The sequence below is a fragment of the Somniosus microcephalus genome, chromosome 12, assembly GCF_052327205.1.
Source record: "Somniosus microcephalus isolate GS21.2 chromosome 12, FLI_Smic_1.0, whole genome shotgun sequence".
Classification (NCBI taxonomy): Eukaryota; Metazoa; Chordata; class Chondrichthyes; order Squaliformes; family Somniosidae; genus Somniosus; species Somniosus microcephalus.
In genome coordinates, this window is record NC_140998.1 from 216,267,090 (window position 1) to 216,281,496 (window position 14,407).

The 14,407-nt window shown below is 56.2% G+C and overlaps 1 protein-coding gene across 1 annotated transcript in view; it reads right to left on the reverse strand.

Moving 5' to 3' along the window:
* vsig10l (V-set and immunoglobulin domain containing 10 like) overlaps nucleotides 1-14,407 on the reverse strand; it is a 61,244-nt gene that overhangs the window by 26,822 nt on the left and 20,015 nt on the right. The window contains exons 5-8 of the mRNA XM_086002464.1: nucleotides 11,755-12,000; nucleotides 7,927-8,199; nucleotides 2,356-2,649; nucleotides 801-899 (exon numbers count right to left, since the gene is read on the reverse strand). Coding sequence (XP_085858590.1) covers nucleotides 801-899; nucleotides 2,356-2,649; nucleotides 7,927-8,199; nucleotides 11,755-12,000 — 912 coding nt within the window. The remainder of the gene's footprint in view (nucleotides 1-800; nucleotides 900-2,355; nucleotides 2,650-7,926; nucleotides 8,200-11,754; nucleotides 12,001-14,407) is intronic.

The following is a 14,407-nucleotide window of genomic DNA, read 5'->3' on the forward strand; positions in this document are numbered from 1 at the left end:
TATCTCTGTAACCTCCTCCAGCCCCCTACAACACTCCTTATCTCTGTAACCTCCTCCAGCCCCCTACAACCCTCCCTATCTCTGTAACCTCCTCCAGCCCCTACAACCCTCCCTATCTCTGTAACCTCCTCCAGCCCCTACAACCCTCCCTATCTCTGTAACCTCCTCCAGCCCCTACAACCCTCCCTATCTCTGTAACCTCCTCCAGCCCCTAGAACCCTCCCTATCTCTGTAACCTCCTCCAGCCCCTACAACCCTCCCTATCTCTGTAATCTCTTCCAGCCCCAGAACCCTCCCAGATCTCTGTAACCTCCTCCAGCCCCTACAACCCTCCCTATCTCTGTAACCTCCTCCAGCCCCTACAACCCTCCCTATCTCTGCAACCACCTCCAGCCCCTACAACCCTCCCTATCTCTGTAACCCCCTGCAACCCTCCCAGATCTTGGCACTCCTCCAATTCTGGCCTCTTGCGCATCCCCCGATTTCCATCGCTCCACCATTGGCGGCCGTGCCTTCAGCCGCCTGGGCCCCGAGCTCTGGAATTCCCTCCCTAAACCTCTCCGCCTCTCTGTCTCCTCCTTTAAGACAATCCTTAAAACCGACCTCTTTGACCCAGCTTTTGGTCGCCTGTCCTAATATCTCCTGACGCGGCATGGTGTCCAATTTTGTTTGATAATCGCTCCTGTGAAGCGCCTCGGGACGTTTTTCTATGTTAGCGGCATTGTATAAAGTTCTGGTCTGGTAATGACAGCGCAAGAGGGACAGTCACGCACACCACACTCACACACACATTGACTTACATTTCCATTTTACCAGACAGCAGACCAGTAGAATTATCAACAACAGTCCCAGCACACAACCCACCACTATTCCAGCGATTACTCCTCCACTGAGTGAGTCTGCCAAGAAACCAGAGGGGAAAGCATTAACGTTTTAATACAGGCCGAGATTTTATATTGGTTCGGCAACAGACGGCGGGCTTATTTAGGAGAGATAACACTACACGAACATATAGCACTAAGGAAAGAGAGACTCCCATTTCTCCAGCGCCTTTCCCCACCGCAGGACGTCCCAAAGCGCTTCACAGACAATGAAGAACTTTTTTTGAAGTGAGGTCACTGTTGTAATGTAGGAAACGCGGCAGCCAATTTGCGCACAGCAAGCTCCCACAAACAGCAATGTGATCATGACCAGATCATCTGTTTTAGTGATGTTGGTTGAGGGATAAATATTGGCCCCAGGACACCGGGGAGAACTCCGCCGCCCGGCTCTCCCCTGCTCTTCTACATAGTGGCCATGGGATCTTTTACATCCACCTGAGAGAGCAGGCGGGGCCTCGGTTTAACGTCTCATCTGAAAGACGGCACCTCCGACAGTGCGGCGCTCCCTCAGTACTGCCCCTCCGACAGTGCGGCGCTCCCTCAGTACTGCCCCTCCGACAGTGCGGCGCTCCCTCAGTACTGCCCCTCCGACAGTGTGGCGCTCCCTCAGTACTGCCCCTCCGACAGTGCGGCGCTCCCTCAGTACTGCCACTCCGACAGTGCGGCGCTCCCTCAGTACTGCCCCTCCGACAGTGCGGCGCTACCTCAGTACTGCCCCTCCAACAGTGCGGCGCTCCCTCAGTACTGCCCCTCCGACAGTGCAGCGCTCCCCCAGTACTGCCCCTCCGACAGTGCGGCGCTCCCTCAATACTAAACACTCCGACAGTGCGGCGCTCCCTCAGTACCGCCCCTCCGACACTTCCTCAGTACTGCCCCTCCGACAGTGCGGCGCTCCCCCAGTACTGCCCCTCCGACAGTGCGGCGCTCCCCCAGTTCTGCCCCTCCGACAGTGCGGCGCTCCCTCAGTACTGACACACCGACAGTGCGGCGCTCCCTCAGTACTGCCCCTCCGACAGTGCGGCGATCCCTCAGTACTGCCCCTCCCACAGTGCGGCGCTCCCTCAGTACTGCCCCTCCCACAGTGCGGCGCTCCCTCAGTACTGCCCCTCCCACAGTGCGGCGCTCCCTCAGTACTGCCCCTCTGACAGTGCGGCACTCCCTCAGTACTGCCCCTCCCACAGTGCGGCGCTCCCTCAGTACTGCCCCTCCGACAGTGCGGCACTCCCTCAGTACTGCCCCTCCCACAGTGCGGCGCTCCCTCAGTACTGCCCCTCCCACAGTGCGGCGCTCCCTCAGTACTGCCCCTCCGACAGTGCGGCTCTCCCTCAGTACTGCCCCTCCGACAGTGCGGCGCTCCCTCAGTACTGCCCCTCCGACAGTGCGGCGCTCCCTCAGTACTGCCCCTCCAACAGTGCGGCGCTCCCTCAGTATTGCCCCTTTGGAGACCGTGTAGAAGAGCGCCGGGGTCACTTACTGTCGACCGTGGGCGCGACGGACTGGGGTCCCGAAGGTGCTCCTTGCTCCGCCCCCGTCACCGGGACCACGCGGAAGGAGTATCCCTGCTCCTCCCGCAGCGGGGACACCGTGGCCGCGCGATCCGCCATCGCCGCCACCTGCTGGGTCTGCCAGGACGAGGAGGACGCTGTGCTCACAGCCAACTGCCACTGCACCAGGAACGAGGTCACCACGTCCGACTCGCGCACGGCCCACGAGACGACGGCCGTCCTCCCGTCCAGGCGCCGCACCGCCACGCTGGAGACCAATGGCTCTGTGAAGGCAAGGTGGGAACGTCAGGACACGGAGATAATAAGGATTCATCCAGCCCGTCCCTCCGACCTCCGCCCTACCTCTAATCCCCTCCCCTCCTGGCTCAGGTCCCAGGCGGCCAAAATCCCCTCTGTGGTGTATGTAACCTGTTCCACCTTAAGAGAACTTAAGCCTGTTCCACCTTAAGAGATGTACTACTTTCTCTGGCTGCTGTATACGTAATACCGGTGGTGACCACCGGTATATAAGCACTGTGTAGTAAGATTGTATTTCATATAGTCCTGACCTCCAACCAGTAAAGACCTGTTGAACTTTAATCTTGTAGCCTGTGTTAGTAATTACAACTAGAACACACAGACTTAACACCCTCAACCCCCCCTAAACAAGCGTGAGACTCTCCATCCATCCCTCCCTCCCTCTCGCTGCCTCACCCCCTCCCTCTCTCCCTCCTTCCCTCCCTCTCCCTCCCACCCTCTCGCTCCCTCCCGCTCACTCCTTTTCCCTCTCCCTCCCTCCCTCAACCCCTTCCTCTCCCCCTCCCTCCCTCAACCCCTTCCTCTCTCCCTCCCTCCCGCACTCTCTCTCCCTTCTTCCCCCTCTATTCCTCTCTCTCCCTCTCCCTATCTCTTCTCCAAACCTCCCACTCCCCCTTCTTCTCTCCCTCTCTCCATCCCTCGGCCGTTCCTACATCGTCGCTGGGTCAAAATCCCGGAACTCCCTCCCTAACAGCACTGTGGGAGCACCTTCACCACACGGACTGCAGCGGTTCAAGAAGGCGGCTCACCACCACCTTCTCAAGGGGCGACTAGGGATGGGCGATAAATGCTGGCCTCGCCAGCGACGCCCAGATCCCAAGAATGAATTACAATGAATCTTAGCACAGACATCAATGGAACCTGGAACCTTCTAAGTCAGGAGCACCCGAGGTCTGGAGAATCCACTGAACCATCAGGAGAGGAGTGCTCCAGTAGAGACCAGAGATGCTACGTTAAACTTGTGTTAAACCCTCATTCGACCACACACTGTGCACAGTTCCGGTCTCCATATACCTTGGTTAGACCACACTTGGAGCACTGTGCACAGTTCCGGTCTCCATATACATTGGTTAGATCACACTTGGAGCACTGTGCACAGTTCTGGACCCCATATACTTTGGTTAGACCACACTTGGAGCACAGTGCACAGTTCCGGTCTCCATATACCTTGGTTAGACCACACTTGGAGCATTGTGCACAGTTCTGGTCTCCATATACCTTGGTTAGACCACACTTGGAGCACTGTGCACAGTTCTGGTCTCCATATACCTTGGTTAGACCACACTTGGAGCACTGTGCACAGTTCTGGTCTCCATATACATTGGTTAGATCACACTTGGAGCACTGTGCACAGTTCTGGTCCCCATATACTTTGGTTAGACCACACTTGGAGCACCGTGCACAGTTCAGGTCTCCATATACCTTGGTTAGACCACACTTAGAGCATTGTGCACAGTTCCGGTCTCCATATACCTTGGTTAGACCACACTTGGAGCATTGTGCACAGTTCTGGTCTCCATATACCTTGGTTAGACCACACTTGGAGCTCTCTGCACAGTTCTGGTCTCCATATACCTTGGTTAGACCACACTTGGAGCACCGTGCACAGTTCTGGTCTCTATATACCTCGGTTAGACCACACTTGGTGCACTGTGCACTGTTCTGGTCTCCATATACCTCGGTTAGACCACACTTGGAGCATTGTGCACAGTTCTGGTCCCCATATACTTTGGTTAGACCACACTTAGAGCATTGTGCACAGTTCTGGTCTCCATATACCTTGGTTAGACCACACTTGGAGCATCGTGCACAGTTCTGGTCTCCATACACCTTGGTTAGACCACACTTGGTGCACTGTGCACAGTTCTGGTCTCCAAATACCTTGGTTAGACCACACTTGGAGCACCGTGCACAGTTCTGGTCTCCATACACCTTGGTTAGACCACACTTGCAGCACCATGCACAGTTCTGGTCTCCATATATCTTGATTAGACCACACTTGGAGCACTGTGCCTGTTCTGGTCTCCATATTACAAGAAGATATAGAAGGACTGGTGAAGGTACAAAAAATATTTACAAGCATGATATTATAACAGTGATGAAAGACTGAACAGGCTGGGGCTCTTTTCTCTAGAAAAGAGAAGGCTGAGGGGTGACCTGATCGAGGGCTTTAAAATTATGAAGGGTTCGATAGGGTAGACGTAGAGAAGATGTTTCCACTTGTGGGGGAGACCAGAACTAGGGGCCATCAATATAAGAGAGTCACTGATAAATCCAATAGGGAATTCAGGAGAAACTTCTTTACCCAGAGAGTGGTGAGAATGGGGAACTCGCTACCACAGGGAGTGGTCGAGGCGAAGAGCAGAGATACATTTAAGGGGAAGCTGGATAAACACATGAGGGAGAAAGGAATAGAAGGATATGGTGATGGGGTGAGATGAAAAGGGGAGGGAGGAGTCTGGTGTCGATGGGGTGAGATGAAGAGGGGTCGGAGGAGGCTGGTGTTGATGTGGTGAGATGAAGAGGGGTCGGAGGAGGCTGGTGTTGATGTGGTGAGATGAAGAGGGGCGGGAGGAGTCTGGTGTTAATGGGGTGAGATGAAGAGGGGTGGGAGGAGGCTGGTGTGGATGGGTTCAGATGAAGAGGGGTGGGAGGAGGCTGGTGTGGATGGGGTGAGATGAAGAGGGGTGGGAGGAGGCTGGTGTTGACGGGGTGAGATGAAGAGGGGTGGGAGGAGGCTGGTGTTGATGGGGTGAGATGAAGAGGGGTGGGAGGAGGCTGGTGTGGATGGGGTGAGATGAAGAGGGGTGGGAGGAGGCTGGTGTGGATGGGGTGAGATGAAGAGGGGTGGGAGGAGGCTGGTGTTGACAGGGTGAGATGAAGAGGGGTGGGAGGATGCTGGTGTAGATGGGGTGAGATGAGTAGGGGTGGGAGGAGGCTGGTGCTGATGGTGTGAGATGAGGAGGAGTGGGAGGGGGCTGGTGTTGATGGGGTGAGATGAAGAGGGGTGGGAGGAGGCTGGTGTTGATGGGGTGAGATGAAGAGGGGTGGGAGGAGGCTGGTGTTGATGGGGTGAGATGAAGAGGGGTGGGAGGAGGCTGGTGTTGATGGGGTGAGATGAAGAGGGGTGGGAGGAGGCTGGTGTTGATGGGGTGAGATGAAGAGGGGAGGGAGGAGGCTGGTGTTGATGGGGGGAGATGAAGAGGGGTGGGAGGAGGCTGGTGTTGATGGGGTGAGATGAAGAGGGGTGGGAGGAGGCTGGTGTTGATGGGGTGAGATGAAGAGGGGTGGGAGGAGGCTGGTGTTGATGGGGTGAGATGAAGAGGGGGTGGGAGGAGGCTGGTGTAGATGGGGTGAGATGAAGAGGGGTGGGAGGAGGCTGGTGTTGATGAGGTGAGATGAAGAGGCGAGGGAGGAGGCTGGTGTTGACGGGGTGAGATGAAGAGCGGTGGGAGGAGGCTGGTGTTGATGGGGTGAGATGAAGAGGGGTGGGGAGGAGGATGGTGTTGATGGGGTGAGATGAAGAGGGGTGGGAGGAGGCTGGTGTTGATGGGGTGAGATGAAGAGAGGTGGGAGGAGGCTGGTGTTGACGGGGTGAGATGAAGAGGGGTGGGAGGAGGCTGGCGTTGATGGAGTGAGATGAAGAGGGGTGGGAGGAGGCTGGTGTTGATGGGGTGAGATGAAGAGGGGTGGGAGGAGGCTGGTGTTGATGGGTTGAGATGAAGAGGGGTGGGAGGAGGCTGGTGTTGATGGGGTGAGATGAAGAGGGGTGGGAGGAGGCTGGTGTTGATGGGGTGAGATGAAGAGGGGTGGGAGGAGGCTGGTGTTGATGGGGTGAGATGAAGAGGGGTGGGAGGAGGCTGTTGTTGATGGGGTGAGATGAAGAGGGGCGGGAGGAGGCTGGTGTTGATGGGCTGAGAAGAAGAGTGGTGGGAGGAGGCTGGTGTTGATGGGGTGAGATGAAGAGGGGTGGGAGGAGGCTGGTGTTGATGGGGTGAGATGGAGGGACGGGAGGAGGCTGGTGTTGATGGGGTGAGATGAAGAGGGGTGGGAGGAGGCTGGTGTTGATGGGCTGAGATGAAGAGGGGTGGGAGGAGGCTGGTGTTGTTGGGGTGAGATGAAGAGGGGTGGGAGGAGGCAGGTGTTGATGGGGTGAGATGAAGAGGGGTTGGAGGAGGCTGGTGTTGATGGGGTGAGATGGAGAGGGGTGGGAGGAGGCTGCTGTTGATGGGGTGAGATGAAGAGGGGTGGGAGGAGGCTGGTGTTGATGGGGTGAGATGAAGAGGAGTGGGAGGAGGCTGCTGTTGATGGGGTGAGATGAAGAGGGGTGGGAGGAGACTGGTGTTGATGGGGTGAGATGAAGAGGGGTGGGAGGAGGCTGGTGTTGATGGGGTGAGATGAAGAGGGGTGGGAGGAGGCTGGTGTTGACGGGGTGAGATGAAGAGGGTGGGAGGAGGCTGGTGTTGGTGTGAGATGAAGAGGGGTGGGAGGAGGCTGGTGTTGACGGGGTGTGATGAATAGGGGTGGGAGGAGGCTGGTGTTGACGGGGTGAGATGAAGAGGGTGGGAGGAGGCTGGTGTTGGGGTGAGATGAAGAGGGGTGGGAGGAGGCTGGTGTTGACGGGGTGAGATGAATAGGGGTGGGAGGAGGCTGGTGTTCACGTGAGATGAAGAGGGGTGGGAGGAGACTGGTGTTGATGTGGTGAGATGAAGAGGGGTGGGAGGAGGCTGGTGTTGGCATGAGATGAAGAGGGGTAGGAGGAGGCTGGTGTTGATGGGGTGAGATGAAGAGGGGTGGGAGGAGGTTGGTGTTGGCGTGAGATGAAGAGGGTTGGGAGGAGGCTGGTGTGGATTGGGTGAGATGAAGAGGGGTGGGAGGAGGCTGGTGTTGATGGGGTGAAATGAAGAGGGGTGGGAGGAGGCTGGTGTGGATGCGGTGAGATGAAGAGGGGTGGGAGGAGGCTGGTGTTGATGGGGTGAGATGAAGAGGGGTGGGAGGAGGCTGGTGTTGATGGGGTGAAATGAAGAGGGGTGGGAGGAGGCTGGTGTTGATGGGGTGAGATGAAGAGGGGTGGGAGGAGGCTGGTGTTGATGGGGTGAGATGAAGAGGGGTGGGAGGAGGCTGGTGTGGAGCCGAAACAGCAGCACGGACCAGTGGGGCCGAATGGACTGTTTCTGTGCTGTAAATGTTATGTCATTCTCAGATGATTATCTTTCCACCCCATCCTGAGATTGCCGTCCTACCTGTCAACAGCTGCATTTGGTTGTTGACGCCCAGAGGGTTGCGGCAGGAACAGCTGTAATTCCCGGTGTCGTTCACTGAAGAAAATCTCCGGATGCGCATCTCGGCGCCGCTGTGTGAGATGACGATCTTCTCCCCGCTTGCGAGCGGCTTCTGCTCCCTGTACCAGCGGATGACGGGGGGCGGGTTCGACTCCACCTCGCATTTCAGGGTCACCGTTGCGTCGCCCTGCGTCTCCGTGGCGACCTGTCGCGATGGGGTGACGAACGGCGATGCTGGTGGGGAGGGGGGCGGTGAAACAAACAGGGAGTCCTGATCTTAATTTTCATTGTCCTCAGAGCAGTGCAGGTTCAGGTGGAGATTTAATCGATGCGTTCAAAATTGCGAGCGTTATTCATAGGTGGCAAAAGCAAGGAAGTTATTGCTCAGCCCCTTATAAACGACTGGTTAGGACCCAGCTGGAGAACTGTGTTGAATTCTGGGCCCCGCACACTTTAGGAAGGATGTCAGGGCCTTGGAGAGGGTGCGGAGGAGGTTGACCACAAAGGTCCCAGGGATGAGGGACTTCAGTGATGTGGAGAGACTGGAGAAGCTGGGGTTGTTCTCCTTAGAGCAGAGAAGGTTAAGGGGAGATTGACCAGAATGGTCCCAGGGATGAGGGACTTCAGTGATGTGGAGAGACTGGAGAAGCTGGGATTGTTCTCCTTAGAGCAGAGAAGGTTAAGGGGAGATTGACCAGAATGGTCCCAGGGATGAGGGACTTCAGTGATGTGGAGAGACTGGAGAAGCTGGTGTTGTTCTCCTTAGAGCCGAGAAGGTTAAGGGGAGATTGACCAGAATGGTCCCAGGGACGAGTGACTTCAGTGATGTGGAGAGACTGGAGAAGCTGAGGTTGTTCTCCTTAGAGCAGAGAAGGTTAAGGGGAGATTGACCAGAATGGTGCCAAGGATGAGGGATTTCACTGATGTGGAGAGACTGGAGAAGCTGGGGTTGTTCTCCTTAGAGCAGAGAAGGTTAAGTGGAGATTGACCAGAATGGTCCCAGGGACGAGTGACTTCAGTGATGTGGAGAGACTGGAGAAGCTGAGGTTGTTCTCCTTAGAGCAGAGAAGGTTAAGGGGAGATTGAGCAGAATGGTGCCAAGGATGAGGGACTTCAGTTATGTGGAGAGACTGGAGAAGCTGGGGTTGTTCTCCTTAGAGCAGAGAAGGTTAAGGGGAGATTGACCAGAATGGTCCCAGGGATGAGGGACTTCAGTTATGTGGAGAGACTGGAGAAGCTGGGGTTGTTCTCCTTAGAGCAGAGAAGGTTAAGGGGAGATTGACCAGAATGGTCCCAGGGATGAGGGACTTCAGTGATGTGGAGAGACTGGAGAAGCTGGGGTTGTTCTCCTTAGAGCAGAGAAGGTTAAGGGGAGATTGACCAGAATGGTCCCAGGGATGAGGGACTTCAGTTATGTGGAGAGACTGGAGAAGCTGGGGTTGTTCTCCTTAGAGCAGAGAAGGTTAAGGGGAGATTGACCAGAATGGTCCCAGGGATGAGGGACTTCAGTGATGTGGAGAGACTGGAGAAGCTGGGGTAGGTCTCCTTAGAGCAGAGAAGGTTAAGGGGAGATTTAATAGAGGTGTTCAAAATCATGAGGGGTTTTGATGGAGTAAATAAGGAGAAACTGTTTCCAGTGGCAGGAGGGTCGGTAACCAGAGGACACGGATTGAAGATAATCGGTAAAAGAACTAGAGGGGGAGATGAGGAGAATTGTTTTTACGCAGCAAGTTGTTGTGATCTGGAACGCGCTGCCTGAAAGGGCGGTGGAAGCAGATTCAATAGTAACTTTCAAAAGGGGAATTGGAGAAATACTTGAAGGGGAAAAATTCACAGGGCTGTGGGGAAAGAGCAGGGGGGAGTGGGTCTAATTGGAGAGCTCGTTCGAAGAGCCGGCACAGGCTCGATGGGCCGAATGGCCTCCTCCTGTGCTGTATGGTTCTCTGAGTGAGGTGGGGCTGGAACAGCGCCAGTGTGTGTCTGAAATTCCTCTCACTGCAGCGCGCCAACCCATTCAAAGGTTGACAGTTTCAATCGACTCACGTCAGCAGTCAATTAAGATAACAGACCTTTGGACCGTGTCGCACGAAAACAGGAGAGTACAGGCCAGAGGGAATCGCGAGCAAACTGCATCTGACGCAGGCTGAATAACTGAAAGAAACACAGACTGGCATTTCTCCAGCGCCTTTCACCACCCCGGGACGTCCCAAAGCGCTTCATAGCCAATGAAGGACTTTTTTTGAAGTGTGGTCACTGTTGCAATGTGGGAAACGCGGCAGCCAATTTTGCGCACAGCAAGCTCCCACAAACAGCAATGTGATAATAACCCAGAACATTTGTTTTTTAGTGATGTTGGTTGAGGGATAAATATTGGACACCGGGGAGAACTCCCCCCCCGCCCCCCCCGCTCTTCTTTGAAATACTGGTCACGGGATCTTTTACATCCACCTGGGCATCCCCCGATTATCATCGCTCCACCTCCTCCAACCCTCCCTATCTCTGTAACCTCCTCCAACCCCCTACAACCCTCCCTATCTTTGTAACCTCCTCCAACCCCCTACAACCCTCCCTATCTCTGTAACCTCCTCCATCCCGTACAACCCTCCCTATCTCTGTAAACTCCTCCATCCCCGACAACCCTCCCTATCTCTGTAACCTCCTCCAGCCCCTTACAACCCTCCCTATCTCCGTAACCTCCTCCATCCCCGACAACCCTCCCTATCTCTGTAACCTCCTCCAGCCCCTACATCCCTCCCTATCTCTGTAACCTCCTCCATCCCGTACAACCCTCCCTATCTCTGTAAACTCCTCCATCCCCGACAACCCTCCCTATCTCTGTAACCTCCTCCAGCCCCCTACAACCCTCCCTATCTCTGTAACCTCCTCCATCCCCGACAACCCTCCCTATCTCTGTAACCTCCTCCAGCCCCTACATCCCTCCCTATCTCTGTAACCTCCTCCAGCCCTACAACCCTCCCTATCCCTGTAACCTCCTCCAGCCCCTACAACCCTCCCTATCTCTGTAACCTCCTCCAGCCCCTCCAACCCTCCCTATCTCTGTAACCTCCTCCAGCCTCTACAACCCTCCCTATCTCTGTAACCTCCTCCAGCCCCTACAACCCTCCCTATCTGTGTAACCTCCTCCAGCCCCGACAACCCTCCCTATCTCTGTAACCTCCTCCAGCACCCTACAACCCTCCCTATCTCTGTAACCTCCTCCAACCCCCTACAACCCTCCCTATCTCTGTAATTTCCTCCAGCCCCTACAACCCTCCCTATCTCTGTAACCTCCTCCAACCCCCTACAACCCCTCCCTATCTCTGTAACCTCCTCCAGTCCCTACAACCCTCCCTATCTCTGTAACCTCCTCCAGCCCCTACAACCCTCCCTCTCTCTGTAACCTCCTCCAACCCCTACAACCCTCCCTATCTCTGTAATCTCCTCCAGCACCTACAACCCTCCCTATCTCTGTAACCTCCTCCAGCCCCTACAACCCTCCCAGATCTCTGCGCTCCTCCAATTGTGGCCTCCTGTCCATTCCCCGATTTCCATCGCTCCACCATTGGCGGCCGTGCCTTCAGCCGCCTGGGCCCCGAGCTCTGGAATTCCCTCCCTAAACCTCTCCGCATCTCTCTCTCCTCCTTTAAGACGCTCCTTAAAAACTGACCCCTTTGACCCAGCTTTTGGTGGATTGACTGTCAAGTTTTATCTGATTTACGCACCTGTGAAACGTTCGGGCTGTTATAGGCGCTATATAAATACGAGTTGATGTAACTCCGACCCCCCTACCTGGAGTGATGATGCAGTGTTTGACCTCCACCCTGTGGGTGGCTACGCAGGTCACGTTCTTCCCGCTCAGGCCGGCCGGCGAGGTCTCATTCTGAACGAGTTGCGAGGTGGCGGTAACATTACGTGACAACCCGGCCCACCAGATCCGAGCACTGGGGAACCCTCCCGGCCACGCGCAGGAGAACTGCAAGGCATTGTTGTTCTCGATGGAGACCATGGAACACGACGGGATTCCAGCCGGCAACTCTGGTCAGGAAGACAAATAGGTTAAAATAACACTTCGAGTGCACAGAAAGAGGCCATTCGGCCCAACTGGTCCGTGTCGGCGTTTACGCTCCACACCAGCCTCTTCATCACACCCTGTCAACACAAGCCTCCTCCCAGCCCTCTTCATCTCACCCCATCAACACCAGCCTCCTCCCACCCCTCTTCATCTCACCCCATCAACACCAGCCTCCTCCCAGCCCTCTTCATCTCACCCCATCAACACCAGCCTCCTCCCACCCCTCTTCATCTCACCCCATCAACACCAGCCTCCTCCCACCCCTCTTCATCTCACCCCATCAACACCAGCCTCCTCCCACCCCTCTTCATCTCACCCCATCAACACCAGCCTCCTCCCACCCCTCTTCATCTCACCCCATCAACACCAGCCTCCTCCCACCCCTCTTCATTTCACCTCGTCAACACCAGCCTCCTCCCACCCCTCTTCATCTCACCCCATCAACACCAGCCTCCTCCCACCCCTCTTCATCTCACCCCATCAACACCAGCCTCCTCCCACCCCTCTTCATCTCACCCCATCAACACCAGCCTCCTCCCACCCCTCTTCATCTCACCCCATCAACACCAGCCTCCTCCCACCCCTCTTCATCTCACCCCATCAACACCAGCCTACTCCCACCCCTCTTCATTTCACCCCATCAACACCAGCCTCCTCCCACCCCTCTTCATCTCACCCCATCAACACCAGCCTCCTCCCACCCCTCTTCATTTCACCTCGTCAACACCAGCCTCCTCCCACCCCTCTTCATCTCACCCCATCAACACCAGCCTCCTCCCACCCCTCTTCATCTCACCCCATCAACACCAGCCTCCTCCCACCCCTCTTCATCTCACCCCATCAACACCAGCCTCCTCCCACCCCTCTTCATCTCACCCCATCAACACCAGCCTCCTCCCACCCCTCTTCATCTCACCCCATCAACACCAGCCTACTCCCACCCCTCTTCATTTCACCCCATCAACACCAGCCTCCTCCCACCCCTCTTCATCTCACCCCATCAACACCAGCCTCCTCCCACCCCTCTTCATCTCACCCCATCAACACCAGCCTCCTCCCACCCCTCTTCATCTCACCCCATCAACACCAGCCTCCTCCCACCCCTCTTCATCTCACCCCATCAACACCAGCCTCCTCCCACCCCTCTTCATCTCACCCCATCAACACCAGCCTCCTCCCACCCCTCTTCATCTCACCCCATCAACACCAGCCTCCTCCCACCCCTCTTCATCACACCCCGTCAACACCAGCCTCCTCCCACCCCTCTTCATCTCACCCCATCAACAGCAGCCTCCTCCCAACCATCTTCATCTCACCCCATCAACACCAGCCTACTCCCACCCCTCTTCATTTCACCTCGTCAACACCAGCCTCCTCCCACCCCTCTTCATCTCACCCCATCAACACCAGCCTCCTCCCACCCCTCTTCATCTCACCCCATCAACACCAGCCTCCTCCCACCCCTCTTCATCTCACCCCATCAACACCAGCCTCCTCCCACCCCTCTTCATCTCACCCAATCAACACCAGCCTCCTCCCACCCCTCTTCATCTCACCCCATCAACACCAGCCTCCTCACACCCCTCTTCATCTCACCCCGTCACCACCAGCCTCCTCCCACCCCTCTTCATCTCACCCCATCAACACCAGCCTCCTCCCACCCCTCTTCATCTCACCCCATCAACACCAGCCTACTCCCACCCCTCTTCATTTCACCCCATCAACACCAGCCTCCTCCCACCCCTCTTCATCTCACCCCATCAACACCAGCCTCCTCCCACCCCTCTTCATCTCACCCCATCAACACCAGCCTCCTCCCACCCCTCTTCATCTCACCCCATCAACACCAGCTTCCTCCCGCCCCTCTTCATCTCACCCCATCAACACCAGCCTACTCCCACCCCTCTTCATCTCACCCCATCAACACCAGCCTCCTCCCACCCCTCTTCATCTCACCCCATCAACACCAGCCTCCTCCCACCCCTCTTCATCACACCCCGTCAACACCAGCCTCCTCCCACCCCTCTTCATCTCACCCCATCAACACCAGCCTCCTCCCACCCCTCTTCATCTCACCCAATCAACACCAGCCTCCTCCCACCCCTCTTCATCTCACCCCATCAACACCAGCCTCCTCACACCCCTCTTCATCTCACCCCGTCACCACCAGCCTCCTCCCACCCCTCTTCATCTCACCCCATCAACACCAGCCTCCTCCCACCCCTCTTCATCTCACCCCAACAACACCAGCCTCCTCCCACCCCTCTTCATCTCACCCCATCAACACCAGCCTCCTCCCACCCCTCTTCATCTCACCCCATCAACACCAGCCTCCTCCCACCCCTCTTCATCTCACCCCATCAACACCAG